At 49.2% G+C, this 22,567-nt stretch overlaps 1 protein-coding gene across 1 annotated transcript in view; it reads right to left on the bottom strand.

Annotated features, from left to right (window-relative positions):
* Positions 1-18,722, bottom strand: part of LOC144248412 (uncharacterized) — a 29,620-nt gene extending 10,898 nt beyond the window's left edge. The window contains exons 1-8 of the mRNA XM_085565428.1: positions 18,677-18,722; positions 18,438-18,535; positions 18,179-18,298; positions 17,123-17,206; positions 16,429-16,507; positions 14,718-14,773; positions 13,676-13,786; positions 5,270-5,276 (exon numbers count right to left, since the gene is read on the bottom strand). Of these exons, the coding sequence (XP_085421554.1) occupies positions 5,270-5,276; positions 13,676-13,786; positions 14,718-14,773; positions 16,429-16,507; positions 17,123-17,206; positions 18,179-18,298; positions 18,438-18,535; positions 18,677-18,722 (601 nt within the window). The remainder of the gene's footprint in view (positions 1-5,269; positions 5,277-13,675; positions 13,787-14,717; positions 14,774-16,428; positions 16,508-17,122; positions 17,207-18,178; positions 18,299-18,437; positions 18,536-18,676) is intronic.
* Positions 18,723-22,567: the final 3,845 nt, after the last annotated feature.

The following is a 22,567-nucleotide window of genomic DNA, read 5'->3' as shown; positions in this document are numbered from 1 at the left end:
ATCTGTTGAAGGCAAACCTGTCGGACAGGTTTTGTTATCTCTCTCAGAGACAATGGTTTGCCCCGTAAAGGCAATGGTTTGTTTATACACTATTGACTGACTCCCTGCCGGGCTGGTAAGTGAGGGGGGTCCCGCCCAGAGGGGGAAGCCAAGCACTCTATTATGGTATAAAGGGGTAGCTTTTAGGGAGAGAAGCAGCTCGCTTTTTCTCTCTTCGCGGGATTCCCGGAGAAGCAGCTCTCTTCGGCGGCACTCGCAGCGAAGCAGCCGGCGCGCGCTGAGCCGACGGCGGCGGAGCTCAGAGGCAACCCCGGCGCAGAGGAAGACCGGCCCCACTGCCACCAGATCTTCAGAGGAAAACTATACCCTTCTAAAGATCACCACTGCAGCTACAATTCATCAGCCACTGCAAGGGAAGCAATTGTCCCAGCAGAACTGATACTGGCACCCCTCAGGTTCTGGACTTCTTTTTTTCTTTCACTGGTTTTGTTTGTACCGATTGCATTTGCCTTTTTTAAATTATTGTCTAGTTTTCTTCTAGTAAAGAATTGTTACTCCCACTCCCATATCTTTGCCTGAGAGCCTTTTAATTTAAAGATCCAAGATCCTGGTAATTCAGAGGGAGGGGGGTTTGCCGTTCTCCATTGCACAGGAGGCTTTGCCTTCTTTCACAGACTCCTGTCTTGTCGAACCAAAACAGAGTCCCTGCAGCCAAGTGCTCTCTGTGAGAACAGGTAGATATTACAGGAGATTGTTTTACACATCCTGCCAGACCAAATCTCCCTGTTTGTCCCAGTGAAAACTCGTGACCTGGGCTCCATCTAGGATGGAGCCAGGGCCAGGCTCTTGTACTGCCCAAGATGTATCCCTTGAAGGCCTTTTAATAAATCCTGCTTTATTCCTTTAACACTGCCTAGCTCTGTTCTAGGCAGCCTCTCAAGGCATCACCACCAAACCAAGGGAACATGGACCAGGTCTGGCTGGCTGGGCCTCCTGGGGACCACCTGACCACCTTGGCATGTCGAGGGCTGCTTCTCACCTGCCCTGAAGCCCTGGGGCTCTGGGCTCTCCTTCCTATGGGAGAGAACTCTCCTTCTCCTCCATGGGCCATGGCCAAAACTGGGATTCCTCCTCCAAAACTCTGTACATCCAAGGATTGCTCCCAAGTGAAAACTGCCAGAACAGACAGGTCTGACTGCCCTTGGCCTCTTGCGAGCTGCTTGTCATCTGCTTTTGAAACACTGGGGCTTGGTGCTTTCCCTCCAGTGGAAATAACTGTCCTTCTTCTCAAGGTGACTGTTGTCAAAATTGAGATTCCTCCTCCCAAATTCTGTGTATGCAAGGATTCCTCCATGACAAAAGCTGCCATGAAGATCATGTCTGGCTGTCTCAGCCTCCCAGAAGCCACCTCTTTCTTCATCTGCCTTTGAAACACTTTGGCTCTGGGCTTTCCTTCCTACGGAAAAACCTGTACTTCTCCAGGTGTCCATATCTGAAACTGGGATCCCACCTCTAAAATTCCCTACATCCAAGGTTTGTTCCCAGGCAAAATCTGTCAGTACTGTCAAGTCTGGCTGGCCTTGGCCTCTGGTGGCTGCCCCTGCCACACTGGGGCTCGGTGCTTTCCTTCCCATGGAGATCACTGTGACACTGTGGGCACCTCATGGAACCAAGGGGATCATTGTGGCACCACTGGAGACCATGGAACCAAGGGGCCATGGTGACACCACGGGGCTTCATGGACCCAGAGACCATTATGACTCTGTGGGGCCTGATGGAACCATGGAGACCATTCCGACCCTTCAGGGCCTGGTGTCACCAAGGGGGCATTGTGACACCTCAGGGCCTCCTGGAAGCAAGGGTCCATTGGGACACTGTGGGGCCCCATGGAAGAGAGGGAACATGGACCAAGTCTGGCTGGCTTGGCCTCCCAGGGGCCACTTGACAGGTCTGGCTGATGTTGGGATGTCAAGGGCTGCTTCTCATCAGCTCCTGGAGAATTGCAGCTCCGTGCTCTCCTCTGTATGGAAAAGAACCATCCGTCTTTTCAGATGCCCATTGCCAAAACTGATACTCTGCCTAAAAAATTTCCTATATTCAAGGGTATCTCTAAGAACAAAATCTGGCAGCTCTGGCTGGCCTTGTCCTTAGGTGGTCACTTCTCATTTGCCCCTAAAACAGTGGGACTCTGTTCCTTCATTCCTATGGAAAAGAACTGGTCCTCATGTCCAGGAAGCATGGCCAAAATAAGAATTGGACATCAAGCCCAGCTGGAGTCAAATAGCCATATGCAGGCCCAGGGGTAGATACTGACTCTTCCAGAGCTTCCATCCTCCCTCCAGTGAGAGAAAAGACACAGGGCAGGCACACAGAGGAGCAACGTGAAGACACTGAGGTCAGGGAAGTTGAGTCCCAGATGGGAGGGATGAGGAGATGCCTTGATCTTGGGGCTGAAATCCTCTGCTAAAGCTGTGGAGAAGGATGTCATTGATACATCAGACTCTCTTTTTCCCTACAATGCATTGAAAAGTATGGGGAGATGACTTGTTCAGCAAAGGCCTTCATGCTAAAGTAGGGAAATGTTGAAGTAGCTGTGATCTCATGAGAAGTCTGAACATTGAAAGAGAGAAGAGTGATGAGACCCTGTGCCCTCAGGGAGAGAAGAAGGCGTCTGTTCCCAGAGATTAAGATGATTTCATAAATAGATGAAGAGATCCTTTGCTCTTAAACAGCAAATCTTGAAACTAATACCCCATAAGTTGGCATGGCCGCTAAACACAGCTGTGGGAAAAGCTGTGAAAACATGGGAGGGACTTCACAATTGAAGATTTTTCCAGGCAGTGGCTATTCATGGAAATGAAAAGCCATGAGATAACTGTTTTCTTGTGGAGAATTCTCCATAACATTAACCAGAGGTACTTCTCTCCTGATGTGAACTGAAGAAAGATTAGAATATTCTAGAGGTGGTAAACTGACTTGAAAATTTCAGGTTTTGTCTCTACATTGTCAGGTTGTATGGAGAGAGGATGTGATCTGAAAGTTTTGTTCATATTCTTATTACTCTTTTATTTAGTTACTGTTAATAAACTTTTCTTTACACTCTTTTAAAGTTTTGAGCCCACTTTTCCTTTCTCCTAATCCTATCTCACAGCAGGAAATGAGTAAGTATATTCTAGTGAGTGCACTGGTAATTAGCCAGCACTGAACCCACCACACTAATTGATGCGTTGACCGAGAAATATCAAATAGGCAAACCAAAACTACCATAGAAATCTACCTGATGAACTGCCGCAGACAAGAGGGAAATGGTTTGTCAGGACTTGCATGATCCTAATGAGTCCCGTGGTGCATTTGGAGCTGAGCCCTGGAACCTCAGGGCCTGAGAGGAGATTGCACAAACCTTTCCAGGAGGCAAAAGTCAGAAAAAAACCCCAAAGTTTCTCGAGGTATTAATGGGACCCACTGAGGTCCATCCCCAACAACGGTTCCTGATGGACTCCTTGGAGGAGTGAACTGGAGGCCAGGATGGCACAAAAACCTCTCAGAGACTCCAAATGGCACAAAAACCTCTCAGTTTTGGAAAAAGAATTCAAAGACCCTCACAAAAGTTGAGTATCTCAGAGTATTAATGAACCCCACTGAGTGTCAGTACAAAGCTCTCAAGGGACTCATTAAAGCAGATAATTGGGGCCATGATTGCACAAACCTCTCACAGAGTCTGTAGCAAAAGGGAAACACCAAGTACCTTAAAAGAACTGAAGTACCTTGAAGCATTAATGGGCCCCACTGAGTGTTGTTACTGACAAAGCCTCTCCAGGGACTAATTAAAGCAGATAATTGGAGACCAGGATTGCAGAAAGCTCTCAGAGACTCCAAGGCCAAAGGAAAAGGCAAAGTCCTTTGAAAAACCTGCAGTCCCTGGGAGCATGAAGGAGCCCCCAGGGCCATTCCTGACCAAGGCTCCCCAGGGACTCCTTCCAGCAGATCCTTGAGGCCACTGGGATGTGGGCATTGGGGGGATGCTGAGGACAGAACCAGGGGCTGACAGTGCCCAGCCTGGCTGGGGCTGTGCCAGGAGGCCCCAGGGCCTCAGGCCAAGGTGTCTCCTCACAGCCCTTGGTGGCACAGACCCTGCTGTGCCCTAGGGCACCAAGACTTGGCTTCTCTTTGTCCCCACCTGGCATCAGTGCCTCCAGTTCTCTGCTCTGCCTGGGGCCTGGGGACACTTTCTCAGTCGTGTCTCTCAGTGGGACCCATTAAAAGTCAGAGAAACTTTGGAGCTGGATTCTGACTTGGAGTTCTGGAGAGGTTTCTGCAGCTCCCTCTCAGGGCCTGATGTTCAGGGCCTGAGCACAAAGCCCCAGAGGGTCATTAAAGTCCTTGTGCTGTGTCTGTGCTGCTGAGCTGGGCCAGGCTCCTGGCACAGAGGGTGATCCTGGTAACCAAGCAGAGCTTCAAAAGCACATTTCTCTTGCTGAGCAGGTCTTCTGCCAGCCCAGCAGGGCTGGGGCACTGCCTGCAGCCAGCCCGGGCACAGCACAGAGGCACAGAGAGCTTCAATCAGTCAGGGCTGGGAAGGGGCTGAGAAGTGCCTGGGGCAGAATCACTGCCAGCCCTTGGCACAGGAACCTCTGGCTGCAGGACAATGCAGCTGCAGCTCCTGGAGTGATCTCCTAAAGCTGGAACATGCCAATGCCCACAGAGCCTGTGAGTGCATTCTCTGCTCATCTCCTGTGCAGAGCAGCCAGGGGTGCCCAGGGCTGTCCTGCAGAGCAGGGTCCTGCAGCCCAGGGCGCTGTGCTGGGCCAGGGACTCTGCTGCCTGCCAGGGACAGCTCTCAGCCGGCCCTGGAGCTGCTCCCAGCGCTGGCCAGGAGCTGTGGGGGGAAGGAGCCACCCTGAGCAGGGCAGGTGCTGCTGCTGAGAGGGGCTGGCTGGGGCAGGGCTGCTCCCAGCTCCAGACCAGCCTGGGCACAGCTCCAGAGGGCACTTCCCAATAAAGGTAAGCCTGGCATTGCTATAAAGGTCAGGAGCTTTCCTGAGAGTGTTTTCAACTTCTTGCTTGGAGCAGGGTGGGAAGTTTGGGGTGATGACAAAAAGGTTTTTGCTTTTCAAATATTTGTCATATATTCGCAGTTCTGTAAATTACTATGATATAGTTATAAAATTATAATCCTTACCTAACTCTATTAAACACTTAACTATTTTAAACTACTATTATATTGTTAATATAGTTATTATCATTAATTAACTCTAATACGTTTCCTTACCTTTCCCCTATATTTTAGAACAATAAGCTGACTGTCTAAATATATCCCTTTAATACTATATAGTCTTATTATCAGGAAGAGGACCTACAAGAAGAACATTTTGGTTTTTGAATGTGAACAGTGATAACAAAACCTGGGCAAAGAAGTCTGTGGACCTCCTCCAATAGGTTGAGCCAGGGTTGTGTAATTGGGGCAACTGAATCTCCTACTGGATGTTCCTGTTAAATATTCTAATTAATCAACCTTAATGAACTGTTGAAATCAGGGGCTGGGTGTCCCTCATCCCACCTGGGACACCTGGGAGATTCCAATAAAGGTGTGTTTTTTCCTTTTCTGTTCTAACACTGTTGCAAGGGTTCTTTTTTTTCTCTTTTGATTATAGACAACAGGGGGATAAGAGAAGCAGAACAGGAATTGTAATCCCAGAATCACAGAACATTGTGAGTTGAAAGGGACAGACAGGATCATCAAAGGAATGTTTGAACATGTACAGAGACTCCAGAACTGTGACTTTGGGTGGTCAGTCTCTCTGCTGGGAACCTCCCAAAGGGCCTTCAGCCACTCCTCAGCCCTGGGCAGCAGCAGCATCACCTCTGCAGGGCCCAGCAGGGCTCTCCTGAGCTGCCCTTGCCCAGCTGCACACAGAGCCTGCCCCAGCCAGGGCCCTGCACACAGGCAGGTTTCTGTAGGGCCGGGCCGAGGGCACACAGGGTGGGATGGGCTCTGTGAGCGCTGGCAGGGACAAGGCACCTCTCAGGAGGGGATGTCCAGGCCCAGGGAGATGCTCAGGGAAGCAGAGGGGGCTGAGCAGAGCAGTGCTGGGGGAACAAGCCCATCCAGCCCCTCACCTTCCCTCAGCCACAGGGAATCCTTTGCCTCTCATATCTCTCAGTGGCAAACTCTGAGTGCAGCAGGAATGCTGGGGATTTCTGACCTCAAAGAGACAGGAATCGTGTGTGGGTAGGAAATCAATTCCTAAATCCAACCCCTGCCATCAATTTCTCTTAGAAGTGTAAGGGCAGATGGTACCAAGACTTGCTGCAGTAGGAGTGATTCCCCTGACGGATCCTGAATATCAAGCCTTGTCCCTCTGCCACATGGCCACAAACCCAGGGCAGCAGAGCAGGGATGGCTTCTCCAGAGCCCCCACATACAGCCCTTGCTGCTCCTGGCACACTCAGCCAGCACAACTGGAGCTCAGGCAGGGACCTGGGTGAAGGTTTTCCCAGAGCAGGAACAAAGGTGGGTGAGTCCCAGCAGGACAGTCTGCAGGGAATGGCCCAGGTTTGGCTCCGAGCAGCCTCTCCTGACTTGTCCCTGTCCTTTCTCCATGAATAGGTGCCCATGTGCAGCCACAGCAAATGTCCAACAGCAGCTCCATCAGCCACATCCTCCTGCTGGCACTGGCAGACACGCGGCAGCTGCAGCTCCTGCACTTCTGCCTCTTCCTGGGCATCTCCCTGGCTGCCCTCCTGGGCAACGGCCTCATCATCAGCGCCGTAGCCTGCGGCCACCACCTGCACACGCCCATGTTCTTCTTCCTGCTCAACCTGGCCCTCAGCCACCTGGGCTCCATCTGCACCACTGTCCCCAAAGCCATGCACAATTCCCTCTGGAACACCAGAAACATCTCCTACACAGGATGTGCTGCACAAGTTGTTTTTTTTTTCTGTGCTGCAACAGAATATTCCCTCCTGTCCATCATTTGCTACGACCGCTACGTGTCCATCTGCAAACCCCTGCACTACGGGACCCTCCTGGGCAGCAGAGCTTGTGCCCACATGGCAGCAGCTGCCTGAGTCAGTGGCTTTCTCAATGCTCTCATGCACACAGCCAATACATTTTCCCTGTCCCCGTGCCATAGCAATGCCCTGGGCCAGTTCTTCTCTGATATCCCACAGATCCTCAAGCTCTCCTGCTCCAATTCCCACCTCAGGGAACTTGGGCTTCTTGTGGTTACTAGCAGTTTATCATTTTGTTGTTTTGTGTTCATTGTTTTCTCCTATGTGCAGATCGTCAGGGCTGTGCTGAGGATCCCTTCTGAGCAGGGACGGCACAAAGCCTTTTCCACCTGCCTCCCTCACCTGGCTGTAGTCTCTCTCTTTGTCAGCACTGCAGAATTTGCTCACCTGAAGCCTGCCTCGATGTCCTCCCCATCCCTGGATCTGGCCCTGTCAGTTCTGCGCAATTAAATCCTGCTCAGCGTTGGCAACTGAGCCCTTGAAGGATTTAGTGTCAGGTCAAGGCTTGCTTTCCCTCCCAAAGCCTTCCCTTGGCAGCCTTGGGCAGGGGATTCATCCTCCCTCCCTCCTCCTTCCCACAGACCTGCTCGGAACCACTCCATGGGCACTTTCCATTCTCTGTGTCTGTCCTCAAGTGCAGTGCCAACCTGGGTCAGTCCTGGCCCTGTCCTGAGCTCCCAGGAGCTCGCAGGCTGAGATGGCAACGCTCAGCCACACCAGGGCCCTGCCCATGCCAACAGCACCCCCACAAGCAGCAGCAGCAGCAGCAGCAGCAGCAGCAGCAGCGGCAGCAGTAGCAGCAGCAGCAGCAGCAGCTGCAGTCGCCTCTCAGCTGTTGGTGCCCCTGCACTGCAGCCCCTCCCGCTGGCACCAACGTTCCCTTGTGGCCTTGGAGACAGTCCTGAATCCATCCATGGGGTCACAGAGCCATGGAATCCCAGAGTTCCAGGTTCCTGGAATCCTAGAGTCATTGAATCTTGAGAACCACACACAGAGGAGGAGGAGGAGGAGGAAGAGGAGGAGGAGGAGGAGAAGGAGGAGGAGGAGGAGGAGGAGGAGGAGGACGAGAAGGATGAGGAGGACGAGGAGGAGGACGAGGAAAAGGATGAGGAGGAGGATGAGGAGAAGGAGGAGGATGAGGACGAGGAGGATGAGGATGAGGAGGACGAGTAGGTGGAGGACGAGGAGGAGGAGGATGAAGACGAGGCTGGACGAGGACGAGGAGGACGAGGAGGACGAGGAGGAGGACGAGGAAAAGCATGAGGAGGAGGACGAGGAGGAGGAGGACGAGGAGAAGGACGAGGACGAGGAGGACGAGGAGGACGAGGAGGAGGAGGAGGAAGAGGAGGAGGAAAAGGAGGAGGAGGGGGAGAAGGCGGAGGAAGACGAGGAGGACGAGGAGGAGGACGAGGAAAAGGATGAGGAGGATGACGAGGAGGAGGACGAGGAGGAGGAGGACGAGGAGGAGGAGGACGAGGAGGAGGATAACGAGGACGAGGACGAGGACGAGGAGGACGAGGATGAGGAGGAAAAGAAGGACGAGGAGGAGGAGGAGGAGGAGGAGGAGGACGAGGAGGAGGAGGACACTGAAAAGGATGAGGAGGAGGACGAGGAGGAGGACGAGGAGGAGGAAGACGGGGAGAAGGACGAGGAGGAGGAGGACGAGGAGGACGAGGAGGAGGAGGAGGAGGACGAGGAGGAGGAGGAGGAGGAGGCCGAGGAGGAGGACGAGGACGAAGAGGAGGAGGAGGCCGAGGACGAGGAGGACGAGTAGGTGGAGGACAAGGAGGAGGAGGACGAGGAGAAGGACGAGGAGGAGGAGGGAGAGGTGGAGGAGGATGAGGACGAGGAGGAGAAGGAGGACGAGGAGGACGAGAACAAAGAAGACGAGGAGAAGGACAAGGAGGATGAGGAGGACGAAGAGAAGGATGAGGAGGACAAGGAGGACGATGAGGAGGATGACGAAGAGGAGGACGAGGAGGATGACGAGGAGGAGGACGAGGAGGACGAGGAGGAGGACGAGGAGGATGAGGAGGAGGACGAGGAGGATGACGAGGAGGACGACGACCACGACTACGACGACGAAGAGGAGGTGAAAGATGAGGAGGAGGAATAGGAGGAGGAAGAGAGAGAACAAGGACAAGGAGGATGTTGAGGATGAGGAGGAGGAGAACGAGGAGGAGGAGGAGGAGAAGAAGGATGAGGACGAGGACGAGGGGGAGAAGGATGAGGATGAGGAAAAGGATGAAGATGCAGAGGACAAGGAGGATGAGGAGGAGGAGGAGGAAGATGAGGAGGAGGAGGAGGAGTAGGAGAAGGAGGAGGACAAGGAGGAGAATAAAGAGGAGGAGGACAAGGATGAGGAGGACCAGGAGGAGAAGGACGAGGAGGATGAGGATGAGCAGGATGGGGAGGACGAGGAGGAGGAAGAGGAGGAAGATGAGGAGGAGGAGAAGGAGGAGAATGAGGATGAGGAGGACAATAAGGAGGATGAGGAGGATAAGGATGCGGAGGATAATGAGGAGGAGGATGAGGAGGAGGACAAGGATGAGGAAAAGGGCGAGGATGAGGAGGAAAAGGAGGACAAGGAGGACAAGGAGGAGAAGGAGGACAAGGAGGAGGAGGACGAGGAAGACAAGGAGGAGGAGGATGATGAGGAGGACGAGGAGGACGAGGAGGACGAGGAGGAGGAGGAGGATGAGGAGGAGGATGAGAACAAGGAGGAAGAGGAGGACGAGGAGGACGAGAAGGACGAGGAGGACGAGGAGGACGATGAGGACGAGGAGGACGAGGAGGAGGAGGAGGATGAAGAGGAGGAGGAGGAGGAGGAGGAGGAGGAGGAGGAGGAGGAGGAGGATGAGGAGGAGGAGGAGGATGAGGACAAGGAGGAGGAAGAGGACAAGGAGGATGAGGAAGACCAGTAGGAGGAGGAAGAGGAGGAGGAGGGGGAGGAGGACGAGGACGAGGACGAGGACAAGGATGAGGACGAGGACTGGGATGAGAAGTAGGAAGATGAGGAGTATGAGGAGGAGGAGGAGGAGGAGGAGGAGGCGGAGAAGGAGTTGTTAAAAGAGCAGTTAAAGAATGAGGAGCTGGGAACCTGTCTCCATGGAGAACCCATCTCCCAGATGTGCTCCATGCCCTTAACAATGGTCCATGGGGAAATGGAAACCCCCTGGCTGTGCACGGCTGCTCCCAGTGTGCAAATACAGCCCTGGGCAGTGAGACTGGGACTGCCTGGGAAATTGTTCTGGGTGTGATGGCCTTTTCCTCATCCTTGTCCTACTCCTCATCCTCCTCCTCCTTATCCTCCGCATCCTTATCCTCCTCATCCTCCTCATTGTCCTCCTCATCCTCATTCTCCTCATTCTCCTCCTCCTCATCCTCCATCCTGCTCATCCTCATCCTTCTCATCCTTTTCCTCCTGGTCCTCCTCATCCTTGTCCTCCTCCTCTTTATTCTCCACCTTGTCCTCCTCCTCCTCCTGTTAATCTTCCTTCTCCTCCTCGTCCTCCTCCTCCTTGTCCTCCTCGTCCTCCTTGTCCTCCTATGTCTCCTACTCCTCCTCCTCATCTTCCTCCTCCTACTCCTCATCCTCCTTGTCCTATGCATCTTCATCCTTTTCCTCATCCTCATCCTTCTCCTCCTCGTCCTCGTCCTCATCCTTCTTCTACTCCTCCTCCTCCTCGTTGTCCTCCTCCTCCTCCTCCTCATCCTCCTTGTCCTTGTCCTCTCTCTTCCTCCTCCTATTCCTCCTCTTCATGCTTCTCTGCCTCCTCCTCTTCCTTGTCCTCCTCCTCCTCCTTATCTTTCTTGTGCTTGCCCTATTCCTTGTCGTCCTCCTCCTCCTCCTCTTCCTCCTGCTGTTCCTCTTTCTCCTCCCCCTCCTCATCCTCCTTGTCATTGTCCTCCTCCTCCTCCTCTTCCTCATCCTCATTCTCCTCTTCCTCCTCGTTCTCCTCCTCCTCATCATCATCCTCCTTGTCCTTGTTCTCTCTCTTCCTCCTCCTATTCCTCCTCCTCATCTTCCACCTCCTCTTCATCGTCGTCGTCGTCCTCCTCTTCCTCCTGCTCATCCTCCTCCTCGTCCTCCTCCTCGTCGTCCTTGTCGTCCTGCTTGTCCTCCTCGTCCTCCTCCTCATCCTTCTCCTCCTCATCCTCGTACTCATCCTTCTTCTCCTCCTCCTCCTCCTCGTTGTCCTCCTCCTCATCCTCATCATCCTCCTTGTCCTTGTCCTCTCTCTTCCTCCTCCTATTCCTCCTCTTCATGCTTCTCTGCCTCCTCCTCTTCCTTGTCCTCCTCCTCCTCCTCATTTTCCTTGTGCTTGCCCTAGTCCTTGTTGTCTTCCTCCTCCTCCTCTTCCTCCTCCTGCTCCTCCTCTTTCTCCACCCCATCCTCATCCTCTTTTGTGGAAAAAATGACGGGAGACAAGTCCATTCTATAATGTCAACAAGTCTCAGTTTATTTCAAGCACACATGTATAGTTATACCCGTTATAATGAAGCTCATGCATATTGCAAAATTTAAGCTCATCATTGGTGTATGGAAAACAGGTCAACCCTGCCTTTGGAGCTTTCTAAGCTTGCTTTGTTTTCCCTCACATTTATCTTTTTGCTGAACATTCTACTGTTGAGAACCAGCTTAGCCAAGGACATAAGATATTATTGCTACATCTGCTATTGCTGCACTGTGCAATTTTCAGCTACTGCTTCACTAACTGCACGTAGTCATGTCCTTTCTCACGAAGCCATTCTTCCACAAAACTCTCCATATTTCCCCCGTTTTTGTTTTGGACCATTAAGTTAGTTGTCCACATCTTTTGAACCATGCGTTCCACTAGCTTCTGAAGACAGTTAAACAGGCAGGGCAAAATCAGCAAGAGTAGTAAAACAACAATCAAGATTCTCACTGCATACATGATAAAAGTTCTTAGCCAAGGACCGATTCCTAAGCTTTTAAGCCATTCTTCTATCCCCAGACCATCTTCTTCTTTTAATTGATGAAGGCCCTGTTGTAGTTCTTTAATCTTAGCATGTATTGATACAGAATGATCAGAGAGATTCATGCAACACATTCCTTCAAATTCCTCACATCCATGTCCCTGGGCTAACAACAAAAAATCAATGGCTGCTCTGTTCTGCAGTACAGCATGATTTACACTTTGTACATCCATAGCAAGCATAGATAAAACCTCCGATGTTTTGTTAAGTTCATCTTTAGTCCAGCATCCCAATTGTTCAGCTAACACCATAGCCTTTCTGGCAGCTCCTCCTGGTAACAGGGTTGCCACTATTACCTGTTTTAAAGTACTCCAAAATTGAGGTTGTCCAACCTGATCACATTTTAAGTCATGCACATCACGCCTCTTCCTTGTCTTCCCTAGCCTGTCCCATTGCATTAGCAAGGATATATCAGGATGGAACAGTGCTAGTTTTCCTAGGTAACAGGGTCCCCCTTGTGGTTTTACCGGTATTCCATTCCAAGCTCTATCTCCACAAATCAAAAACACACCCTTTGGCAACCTTAAGGGTTTCGTTATCTTGGAACCATCACAGTTGGAATATAACTGAGATGATACCCTTTCTGAGTCCAGTGAAGAGTCCAGAGAAGCCCATTTGTTTCTTGGGTTATTTACACTCTGTAAATTCAATGGAACAAAGCTAAACCATCCTCCTGTTGAAACATTCCCTAAACTATCATTAGCACTTCCAAAGAGATCTAATTCCTCTGGTGGAGATTGCAATGTTTCTTTAAGTGACAGTATCAACAGACATTGCCTATAGCCATCTCTTTGAGCTTCTGTATAACCAATATTCTTGTCTGGCCCTTTCACCTTTGCAAAATTCTTGCAAAGCGTCTGATTCCTTATCAACCCACAAAATTCCTCTGGTCTTCAGACAGGAACACCTGTTAGGCAGGTACGAAATGGATTTGTCACTCCTCCCAAGCTAAGGCATAGTGAACTTTGATTAGTCATGTTAGCCAAGGTTACCCAAATATTTTCTCTGGGCTGATTAAATTCTATTAGTCCATGACAAAGATTAGTCAAAAGAACAAAATAGATTATCCACCTTATTGCTTTCATGATTTCTTCTGCTTGGATTTTAATTTTAATGTCTGCACATATTTAATAAGCTTATCTAATTCTATGTCTGGATTTCCTACTACTGGTTTTCCTAAATAAGATCTTATAGATACCTTCACTTGCTTTTGACACCTTGTTGATAAAACTTTTGAATTTGCTTGCTTAATTAATCTATCACAAGCGTGTTCTGCTTCCCACCTATAAAAAGCTAATATTTTTTGTTCTGGTGCTTCAAATAACTGTAAAGCTATAGCAACTCCTAAGCCTGTGTCTCGTATTAAATCTCTCTGCCAAGAATCTCCTCGTTTTTGAAAGTCACAATGTTTACACCAAAAATGTCGTTTTAAAAATACTTGATCTTCCCAGTATGTTTTTCCACAACCCCCACAAACAAAAGCAATCCAACTGTTACAATTAAAATTTCCACAACTAAGACACTCAGGATTCTTTGGTCCTGGAATATGAACAGTCTGTAAAGCCTCAATAGCTGTAACAATTGATGTAAAAGTTAACTCTGAAGGCAAAAATTGATCAGTCACTGGGGAAAGTCCTCTTATCTCTTGAAGAATAGGTCCCACTGTGCGAATCAGCTTTTCTTCAATTCTCCTCTGGTCCTGATCCGTCAGGCGAGCTAAGAGACGACTCATCCAGAGCTGGTTTAGTCCACTTTGCTGGCACCCAGAGTGAACCTGTAGGGGTGGAAACACAAAGATATCCCCTTCCCCAATATAGGACCTTTGCTGGGTTCTGCCAAATACCTGTTTTAGGGTCCCTATACTTGACCCATACTTCTTTGCCCTTTTTTCTCATTTCTTTTTGTCCATAATGTACTATTGCAGGTGGTGCCTCTGAATCCCCAAATACACACAAATGATTAAGAACAAAGAGCACTTTCATTAATCTTTCCTGAACATCTCCAATCTCTCTATGTTTTTCCAGATATCTCTTCAAAGTTCCATTTGCCCTTTCTACAATTGCTTGTCCAGTGGGAGAATGTGCTATTCCTGTAATGTGCTTAATTCCCCATGATTTTAAAAATCTATTCACCCTGCCACCAATGTATGCAGGACCATTGTCTGTCTTAATCTGCTTTGGCACTCCCATTACTGCAAAACAACTACACAAATGCCTTATAACATGTAATGCTTTTTCTCCAGCTTGAGCTGTTGCCCAGATGTATTTACTATATGTATCTATAGTAACATGAACATATTTCAAGCAACCAAAACTATTTACATGAGTAACGTCCATCTGCCAGAGTTCATTAGATGAAAGACCTCGTGGGTTAACTCCCCATCCCATGCCATGACCCCCATTATGATGACTACAGGTAGGACAAGCTCTCACTATAGCAGTGGCATCTGCATGGGATATTCCAAACTCCCGTTGTAACCCTTTTGCGTTCTGATGAAACATAGAATGTGCCTCCCTAGCAAGCATTTGCCCTGATAAAGGAGAAGTTTGAGTCACTGTGACGAGCTTATCTGCCCGAGCATTACCCTCTCCTAAGCCAATTTCCCATTTGTGACTTCTTATATGAATGATAGCATAAGGATGTTCTCGGATTTTTATTGCTTTTTGAAGTTGTATGAACAGTTCAAATAGTCTCTGATTCTGTACTTCCTCGATAGCAGCATCCTCTATTCTTTCCACGACACCAACTACATACAAGGAATCTGTAACAATATTCAAAGGCCCCTTCAGGACTGTTAGAGCTCATACCACAGCTGCTAACTCCAAGGTCTGAAGGGTATCTGAATCATTTGCAGTAAGAATTTCATGATTCCAGACTCCCTGCTCCTGCCATGTAATTGCTGCTGTTCTTGACCTCTTTCCTGCATCTGTGTATGCTGTTATTGCACCAGGAATCGGCTCCTTTTCTCACTGTGGCCGAACCATCCAACTCAATTTTCCAATCCACTGTAATGGAGGATTTTTAATACTTTCAGTTATGACAGCACCTCCTATTCCTAGCAGAGCTTCTTGCAATTCTTCACTATTGACCAAATAGCATTGTAAAGAGTCCTTTTTCATAGGAATCTGTATTAATTCAGGCTCTCGCCCATCAACCTGCAAAATTCTCTCACGACCCCGTCTTATCAAAGCTGCTAACAGTTCAATTTTTTGAATTAAAGTTTTTGTTTGCTGAAGTGGAGGGGATAGCCATTCCAACACCCTTATCTCCCCCGTTTTTGTTTCTAGCTGTGTTAAAGCTCCCAGCAAATGTTTTTCACCACACCATATAGTGAGATTAAGCGGGATTCCCAGTATTCGCCGATGTACACGACCCTGAACCACACAGTCTGTAATTTGCTGAAGAGTTCTTTTCTGCTGAGGAATAAGGGTCACTGGTGTTGTTGGGTCTGTGCCCTTCAATAAGGGTCTAAGAGAATCCAACAGTTCATTTGGAAAGCCCACTATAGGTTTAAGCCATTGTAAATCACCTAGTAATTTCTGAGCATCACTTAAAGTAACAATCTGTGTTTTCAGTTCTAATTTCTGAGGTGTTACCAAACTTTGAGACAATGTCCATCCCAAGTATTTCCAAGGAGAAGTTAACTGTATTTTCTCTGGGGCCACAACAAGCTTAAAACGTCCCAGCAAGTTTTGTACATGTTTAACCTGTTGACTTGTAAATGACTTAGGCTGAGCAATCAAAATATCATCCATATAGTGATAAATGATAGCTTGTGGCCACTGTTGCCTCAATGGTTGTAATGCAGAATCTACGTAAAGTTGACATAAAGTAGGGCTGTTACGCATACCCTGAGGCAAAACCGTCCATTCAAATCTTTGATCTGGACCTTCTCTGTTCAGAGCTGGCAAAGTAAATGCAAAACGCTTTGTATCCCTGTCATGCAAAGCTATTGTAAAAAAGCAATCTTTGAGATCTATTATCAATAGAGGCCATCCTTCAGGTAACATTGCTGGATTAGGCAGACCTGGCTGTAGTGCACCCATTGGCTCCATCTGTTTATTAACCTCCCGCAAGTCATGTAGCAAGCGATATTTTCCTGACTTTTTCTTTATCACAAAGATAGGGGTATTCCAAGGACTTGTAGATAATTTCAGATGCCCTTGTTGATATTGTTCAGTAACCAAGGCATGAGCATGTTGCAGACTTTCCCTTTTTAAAGGCCATTGCTTTACCCATATAGGCTCATCACTTTTCCAAATTATGGGAATCGGGAAAGTCCAAGCAATGGCTATTATCCCAAAGGGTGCTCATTTGTCAGGACAACCCCTAACTGTGTCAAAATGTCTCGCCCAATTAGGCATTGCACCGTAGGTGGTAACTGAACAACAGAAAATATTGCCTTTATGACTTTACCATCTATTGAGACAGTAAGAGATGGCGAGCGACTTGCAAGAGTTAAACCTCCAACTCCTGTTACTGCTGTAGCAGCTGGCTGTAAAGGCCAATGTGCAGGCCAACACTGTGGTGCAATAATACTTGAATCAGCACCCGTGTCCAGCAAACCTGTAAGCATGCATTTTTGTCCCTTATATTCCAACAAAACCTCTTTTCTTGGTCTGTCATTCAGATCCAAAGTTAATAGAGTCAAACCTCCTGTAGATCCAAATCCATCTCCTCCACGGCTTTTCCGTGAGGATACAGCCTTAGTAACTTGCTCTAGAGGAACCAATTGAGCAATCCTTTGTCCTTTATTAATCCGAATAGGAGGAAATGGAGTATGAACCATAATCATAATTTCACCAGTATAGTCTGCATCAATGACACCAGGCAGCACAAATAATCCAAGCATAGAGGCCGATAATCTTCCCAATAACAAAGCTCCCATTGTCCTGCCCTTGATTATAATAGGTCCATTAACTCCAGTGGGGACCTTCTGTGGCTGTGGTGTCATTAAAGTCACTTCTACTGCGGCTGCCAAGTCCATCCCGAGGCTCTCTCTTGTGGCTGGACGCAAGGTGTCCTGTTGGACAAGCTGGAGCAGCTATTTGTGTCGGAGCGCGGCTGCTCTTGTTCGCGCTGTTTCGGGCGTTTCCCGGTCTCCTCTTACAGGCAGCAATGTTATGAGTATCCGATTTGCATTTAGGACATCATATTCCAGCAGCAGAGCATTCTCGCCGAACATGTCCTGTCCCTCCACATTGGAAACATCTCATACGACTGCTGTAAACATTTCCCTGGGTTGCTACTGACGCTTGGAGGGGTGCAAGAGCAGCTAACACTTGTGTCTGTGAAGCTTTTGCCTGCTCTTTTAATCCCTCCCCCAGCTCTTTAATAGCCTCAACTAAAAATGCCTGCTGCCCCGTTGGTATAGTAGCCATCCTCTGTAATGCATCTTCTATAGTCCAATTAGCTCCTAATGTGTTTAACACACTTCTTGTAGAAGCATTACAATTTTGCAAAGCACACTGCTTCAACAATGATCCACGCATAAACTCAGGCACTCCAGCTCTCTCTATTGCTGCCGCTGCCTTATCAATAAATGCTCCAAAAGTCTCATCCCTTCCTTGTTTAATTCCCATATACGCTGGCAAACCTCCCGGGTCTTTCACCTTATCTATAGCCCTTCGAGCTAGTCGCATTGCCTCTCGACACTTCTCAGGTCCTAGCATAGCTTGTGCCTCAGTGCGAAAATATGGTCCTAAGCCCATCAATTCATCCATAGTTACTCCATGAAGAGGATCTCCAGGCTGCCTTTGTATAGCTACAGCTTCATTAACCTCTGCCTGCCAGTGTGCACCAAACAAAAGCCTCTGATGTGGCGAGAAAATAAGCTTAGCAAGACTTCTACAATCTCCTGGTAGCAATATATTAGTACTCCAAACATAATCCAATATCTGCCTAGCCGGTTCACTAGTAACTCCAAATTGACTCACTGTAGCTCGCAACTGTGACAATAACTTCCAATCTAACGGTGTAATCTGAGCTGTTAACCCTCCGCCTGCCTGCTGCTGAAAAATTACAGGACAAGCCAGTTCTGTTGCTAGTTCCAAAGCCTGCCCATCTCCTTTGTCCAGCTCCTTTCTTGCCAAAGTCGCCCAAACTTCCCTCCGTTCCCTGGCCAGAGCCTCCGTTAGGTCAGACTCTGCCCTAGGGGTCGGCTTACTGGCAGACAAACTTTGACGAACTGTCGATTTCTGTTCTGAGGGGGCTGGAGGAGCCGTGGGCTCACAACGTGACTCTGTTTCCGTAGCCTCAGACACAGGTCGCAATGGAGGTAACTCCACTGTAGACACAGCAGGTGGCATGGAAACACCAGGCAACCAATCCTCCCCGCTAAAACCTCTATTTTTCTCTAGTGCTGAAGTTCTCTGCTCGGCAGCTTTCTTTTCTGCCTGATGTTGTAATAACTCATTGTGAACTACCTTCCACCACTTTCCCAACTTTTTAGCTGTCTTATCATCATCTAAAACTTCCTCCCACAGTTTATCCCCAAACTTACGCCACTCAGACAACTCATGTACTGTATGAGGATTTACAAAGAACCCCTTAGAATACCCATATGTTAATAACCCTGGCAGATCTTTTTGCAAATCAATGCCTTTAATCTGCCTTCTCTGCAAGAATGCAGTAAATAAATCATATGCTGCTTGCCTCTCCATACCTATATTGTCAGCACTGTTGCAGCCCTCCGAGGTCGTCGGCAGCATGTATCGGCCAGGCTTGCCTGTGCGGTCACCTGGGGCACGGTGCACTCTATTTCAATTCAGCACTTTTGCCGTCCTGGCTGCATCAGGACCCGAACCCTTTTTCGTCACTCCACCGTGGCGCCTATCACGTTGATCGAGTCACCATTTTGTGGAAAAAATGACGGGAGACAAGTCCATTCTATAATGTCAACAAGTCTCAGTTTATTTCAAGCACACATGTATAGTTATACCCGTTATAATGAAGCTCATGCATATTGCAAAATTTAAGCTCATCATTGGTGTATGAAAAACAGGTCAACCCCGCCTTTAGAGCTTTCTAAGCTTGCTTTGTTTTCCCTTACATTTATCTTTTTGCTGACTATTCTACTGTTGGGAACCAGCTTACCCAAGGACATAAGATATTATTGCTACATCTGCTATTGCTGCACTGTGCAATTTTCAGCTACTGCTTCACTAACTGCACGTAGTCATGTCCTTTCTCACAAAGCCATTCTTCCACAAAATGTTCTGTAGTTTCAAGTTGTGCAGTTTTTAGTATTTGGTTTCCTATTGGGCCTGGATTTCTTTGCTTGTGCTGTTAATGAGGTGGGAAGTGCTGGATTTCCTTCTCAGCCTTTTGCAGACCAGGTGTCTGCAGCCCTGCTGGGGGCAGTGTCTGGGGTAGGTGTTGGTTGCTGTTTGCTGCTGGGGTTGATGTTTTGCTGCTGGTCGTTGTCTTTGTGGGTCTCTTTTGGGCCATTCCCAGTGTGTTGAGATGTGAAACTCATCTCCACTGAGTGGTGTAACATCCCTTAACAAAACCTTTAACGTTTCTTTCCCCAAGGCCAAGGCAAAGCAAGCCTGAGTAGAGAAATCAAAGGTTAACAATGTTCAAGTCTATGAGCTGGTCTATTTTCCATGGATGCACTGGCAGGCAGGGCAGTGTGTGAGTGTGAGTGAGAGGCAGAGTGGAATTGTCCCGGTGTCTCCCCAGCAGCTGTGGCAGTGCAGGCCCAGCGAGCACTGAAGCTGCAGCAGTGGCAGCAAGGGCTGGCCCCGGTGGCTGGAGCTGCCCAAGGAGGGTGGCCAGGCCGAGGATTTCAGCAGAGGAGGTGTGGGCAGGCCCAGGGCCTTGCCCCGCTGTGGAGCCCTGGCTGCTGCTGCGCTGCCTTCAGTGCAGGCTCAGGGGGGCCTCCCATCCTCCTGCTGCAGGCGGGAAGTGCAAATCTCCGGGGCTGCAGAGACCTGGAGCCCAGGCTGAGGGGTCCCCCCGTGTTCAGCTGTGCTGGCGGCTGTTTCTGGCCTCGGGGCCCCTTGGCATGGGCCACGCCACTTGGCCACCAGTGGTGCTGCTTTGCACTCCTTCGGCAGAGCCCATGTCCTGCTTGGATGTTGGCAGCAGCAAAGTGCCAAGGCAGGCTCTGTGCCAGCCCAGCTTCCTGTGGGAGAGATTGCACCAGAGACAGGATTCTGGCCACAGACTGCTTTAAATGTGCATCCCTTATCTCCACCCTGCACTAGGTGCAGAATTCCTAGGTAAGGATTCCTGAGATCAATTGCAAGGGGAAATAATTCAATATCTGCCCTAGGTCTGGCTCTTCTTCTTGCCCAAGCCAATGGCAAAAGCCGTACCCATGGCATCTTGGTTTCTATCCCCAGCTTCCAAAGGTGTTTATTTCAATTCCCCATTCAGTCTTTGTACCCATCCTGAGCTCTGGGGGTGCCAGGGATTATGGAGGTCCCACTGTATTCCTAAAGCTGCCATAACCCCCTGGAGGATCTTTCTTGTGAAATGAGTTCTGCTCTCTGAGTCTGTTTCTTCCACAATGCCTTTTATTGGAATTATTTCTTTTGGAAATACCTTAATAAGTGATCCAGTGTTTGCTGAGCAATCAGAATTGCTTTTGCCCCCCTGTTAGGTGAGATGGTGTCACCAGAAGATATTGAAGCCTTCCTGCTCAGGACATTTAAGTGCCAGGCTCTTACAAGCACACACAGCTGTGCCAGTTGAGCTGACCATGGGGGTAACCTGCGCTTTGTCTGATTCCCTTTCCTCAATAACAGCGTGTCTTGGAACTCTTTTCCCTTCTGCTGCCCTTGAAGAGCCATCCACAAAGACATTTTCTGCCTCAGGCCAGGCAATGTCTCCTGAATCTCCCCCAGGCTGGGTCTGGAGCTGTGTCACTTGAATGCAGTGCTGGGTTTCTTCCCAGCCCCTCTGTGGGCTGTTCAAACAGGAGGCTGGGTTAAACCCTTCCCCTGTCCTCAGTTCTGAATCCTCCTGTGCCACTGATCAAGTTTCACACTGTAATAACCGAGCACTGCTCATCCATTGCGAGGCTCTTTTGGTTATCAAAGCTTGACTTTGATGGCAGACTGGAACAGTTGGAGATCCTGTTGTCATCAGGTTTTGGGCCTCGGTTCCCGTGGAAGCTGTGGCTGCACAATTCTGCAGCCAATGAGGCCACTGTGGCCACTGGGTGAAACATTTTGGCCCAAGAATTCCTTTGGCATGGCCCCCTTTAACATTCACCTAGAATTCCAATTTCTTTTCTGTAGGGAGCACTGTGCTCCAGGACGGTTTAGGTGAATGGAGACGAGAGATCTCTGAAGGCTGCTCTTAGGATATGAGGTTTATTAGGGATGGAGAAAGGTCTTGCTTGGAGCTGCCAGATGCAGCACCTGGCAAGCTTGAGGGGATGGGGGAGGGGAGAGAGAAGAGGATGCTCTAGGACAGGGTGGAGGTCCTGAGAGGGGGGAAGATCCAAGAGAGCGTCTGGCCCCTGGGAGACTCCTTATCAGGGACTTCAAGGTGGGCTGGAACAAGACTTGGGCCAATGGGGTTACAGGCACTTGATGTTTTAGGGGAGGGTTACAGGTGCGGGGTGAACCATACATTTTGGGGGGTGAGATGGAACAGTCTATTTGACTTTTGGATTTATCCGTAGGTAACTGTATTGTCCAGCCAGTAGGGAGGATTGTTTTCAGCCTGGCTGTATTATGAATAATTAAATATATCCATCCTTCCCAACACTTTTCTGAGTCTGAAAGAGCCACAGCTGAGGCATCAATATTTTTGGTTGTTCATTTTCTCAAGTTTTGCTCTCTTTCTCCTGCCCATACCACAATATGGAGGCTGTCTGGGGTTAAAAAGTCCTACAGTGTTCTGGCTGGAACAGAGAATCCTCAATCCAGGTTGTGTAATTCCCTTCTAATCCTCAGCATTGTCACAGCTCCTTTTTGTTCATGGGTAGTGTTACTTCTGAGATTGCCCACACCCACTCTGGGTCATTCAACCCAGAGAAAAACCCCTGGCATCCTGACCTCCTGCTTTTCCTCTCCTGGAAACCGGGGATGGAAAGGATCTGGATCAGCTGGCAAATTTCGAGAATAAGACCCTGCTGAAAATCATCCCAATCCTGAGTATTTTTCTCCTTCTCTTCTTTTCCGTCATCCTTTTTATTACCACATAGATTCCTCCTGCTGCCTCTTGCTGTAATGATATTGCTGCACACTCCCCTTCACCTGATCCCTTCACAGCACACCAACACCCTCCATTCCCTTGTTTTCCAAATGCCTTCTCAATTTCCCTTATTTCCTCCCTGGGTGTCCATGTCCTTAATTACCTGTGGGGGAATGTGCAAACTACCTCAGCATTCTCGAAAGGAACCCTTCAGAGACATTTTGGGATCATCATCCCTTTGGCCAGGACCCTCCCTGGCTTTCCCTTTTCTCCCCTCCATGGTTGCCCTGCCATGTTCACTCCCCGAGGATCCCAGGGCACTCACTGATGAGATTTTCAGTGCTCTCTCCCTGCTGACTCTTCACAGACCCCCCTGATGTGTCACTCGTCTGTCTCCTGGTCA

The sequence above is a fragment of the Lonchura striata genome, chromosome 36, assembly GCF_050655825.1.
Source record: "Lonchura striata isolate lonStrDom1 chromosome 36, ASM5065582v1, whole genome shotgun sequence".
Lineage (NCBI taxonomy): Eukaryota > Metazoa > Chordata > Aves > Passeriformes > Estrildidae > Lonchura > Lonchura striata.
This window is presented reverse-complemented; position numbering and strand designations above follow the sequence as displayed.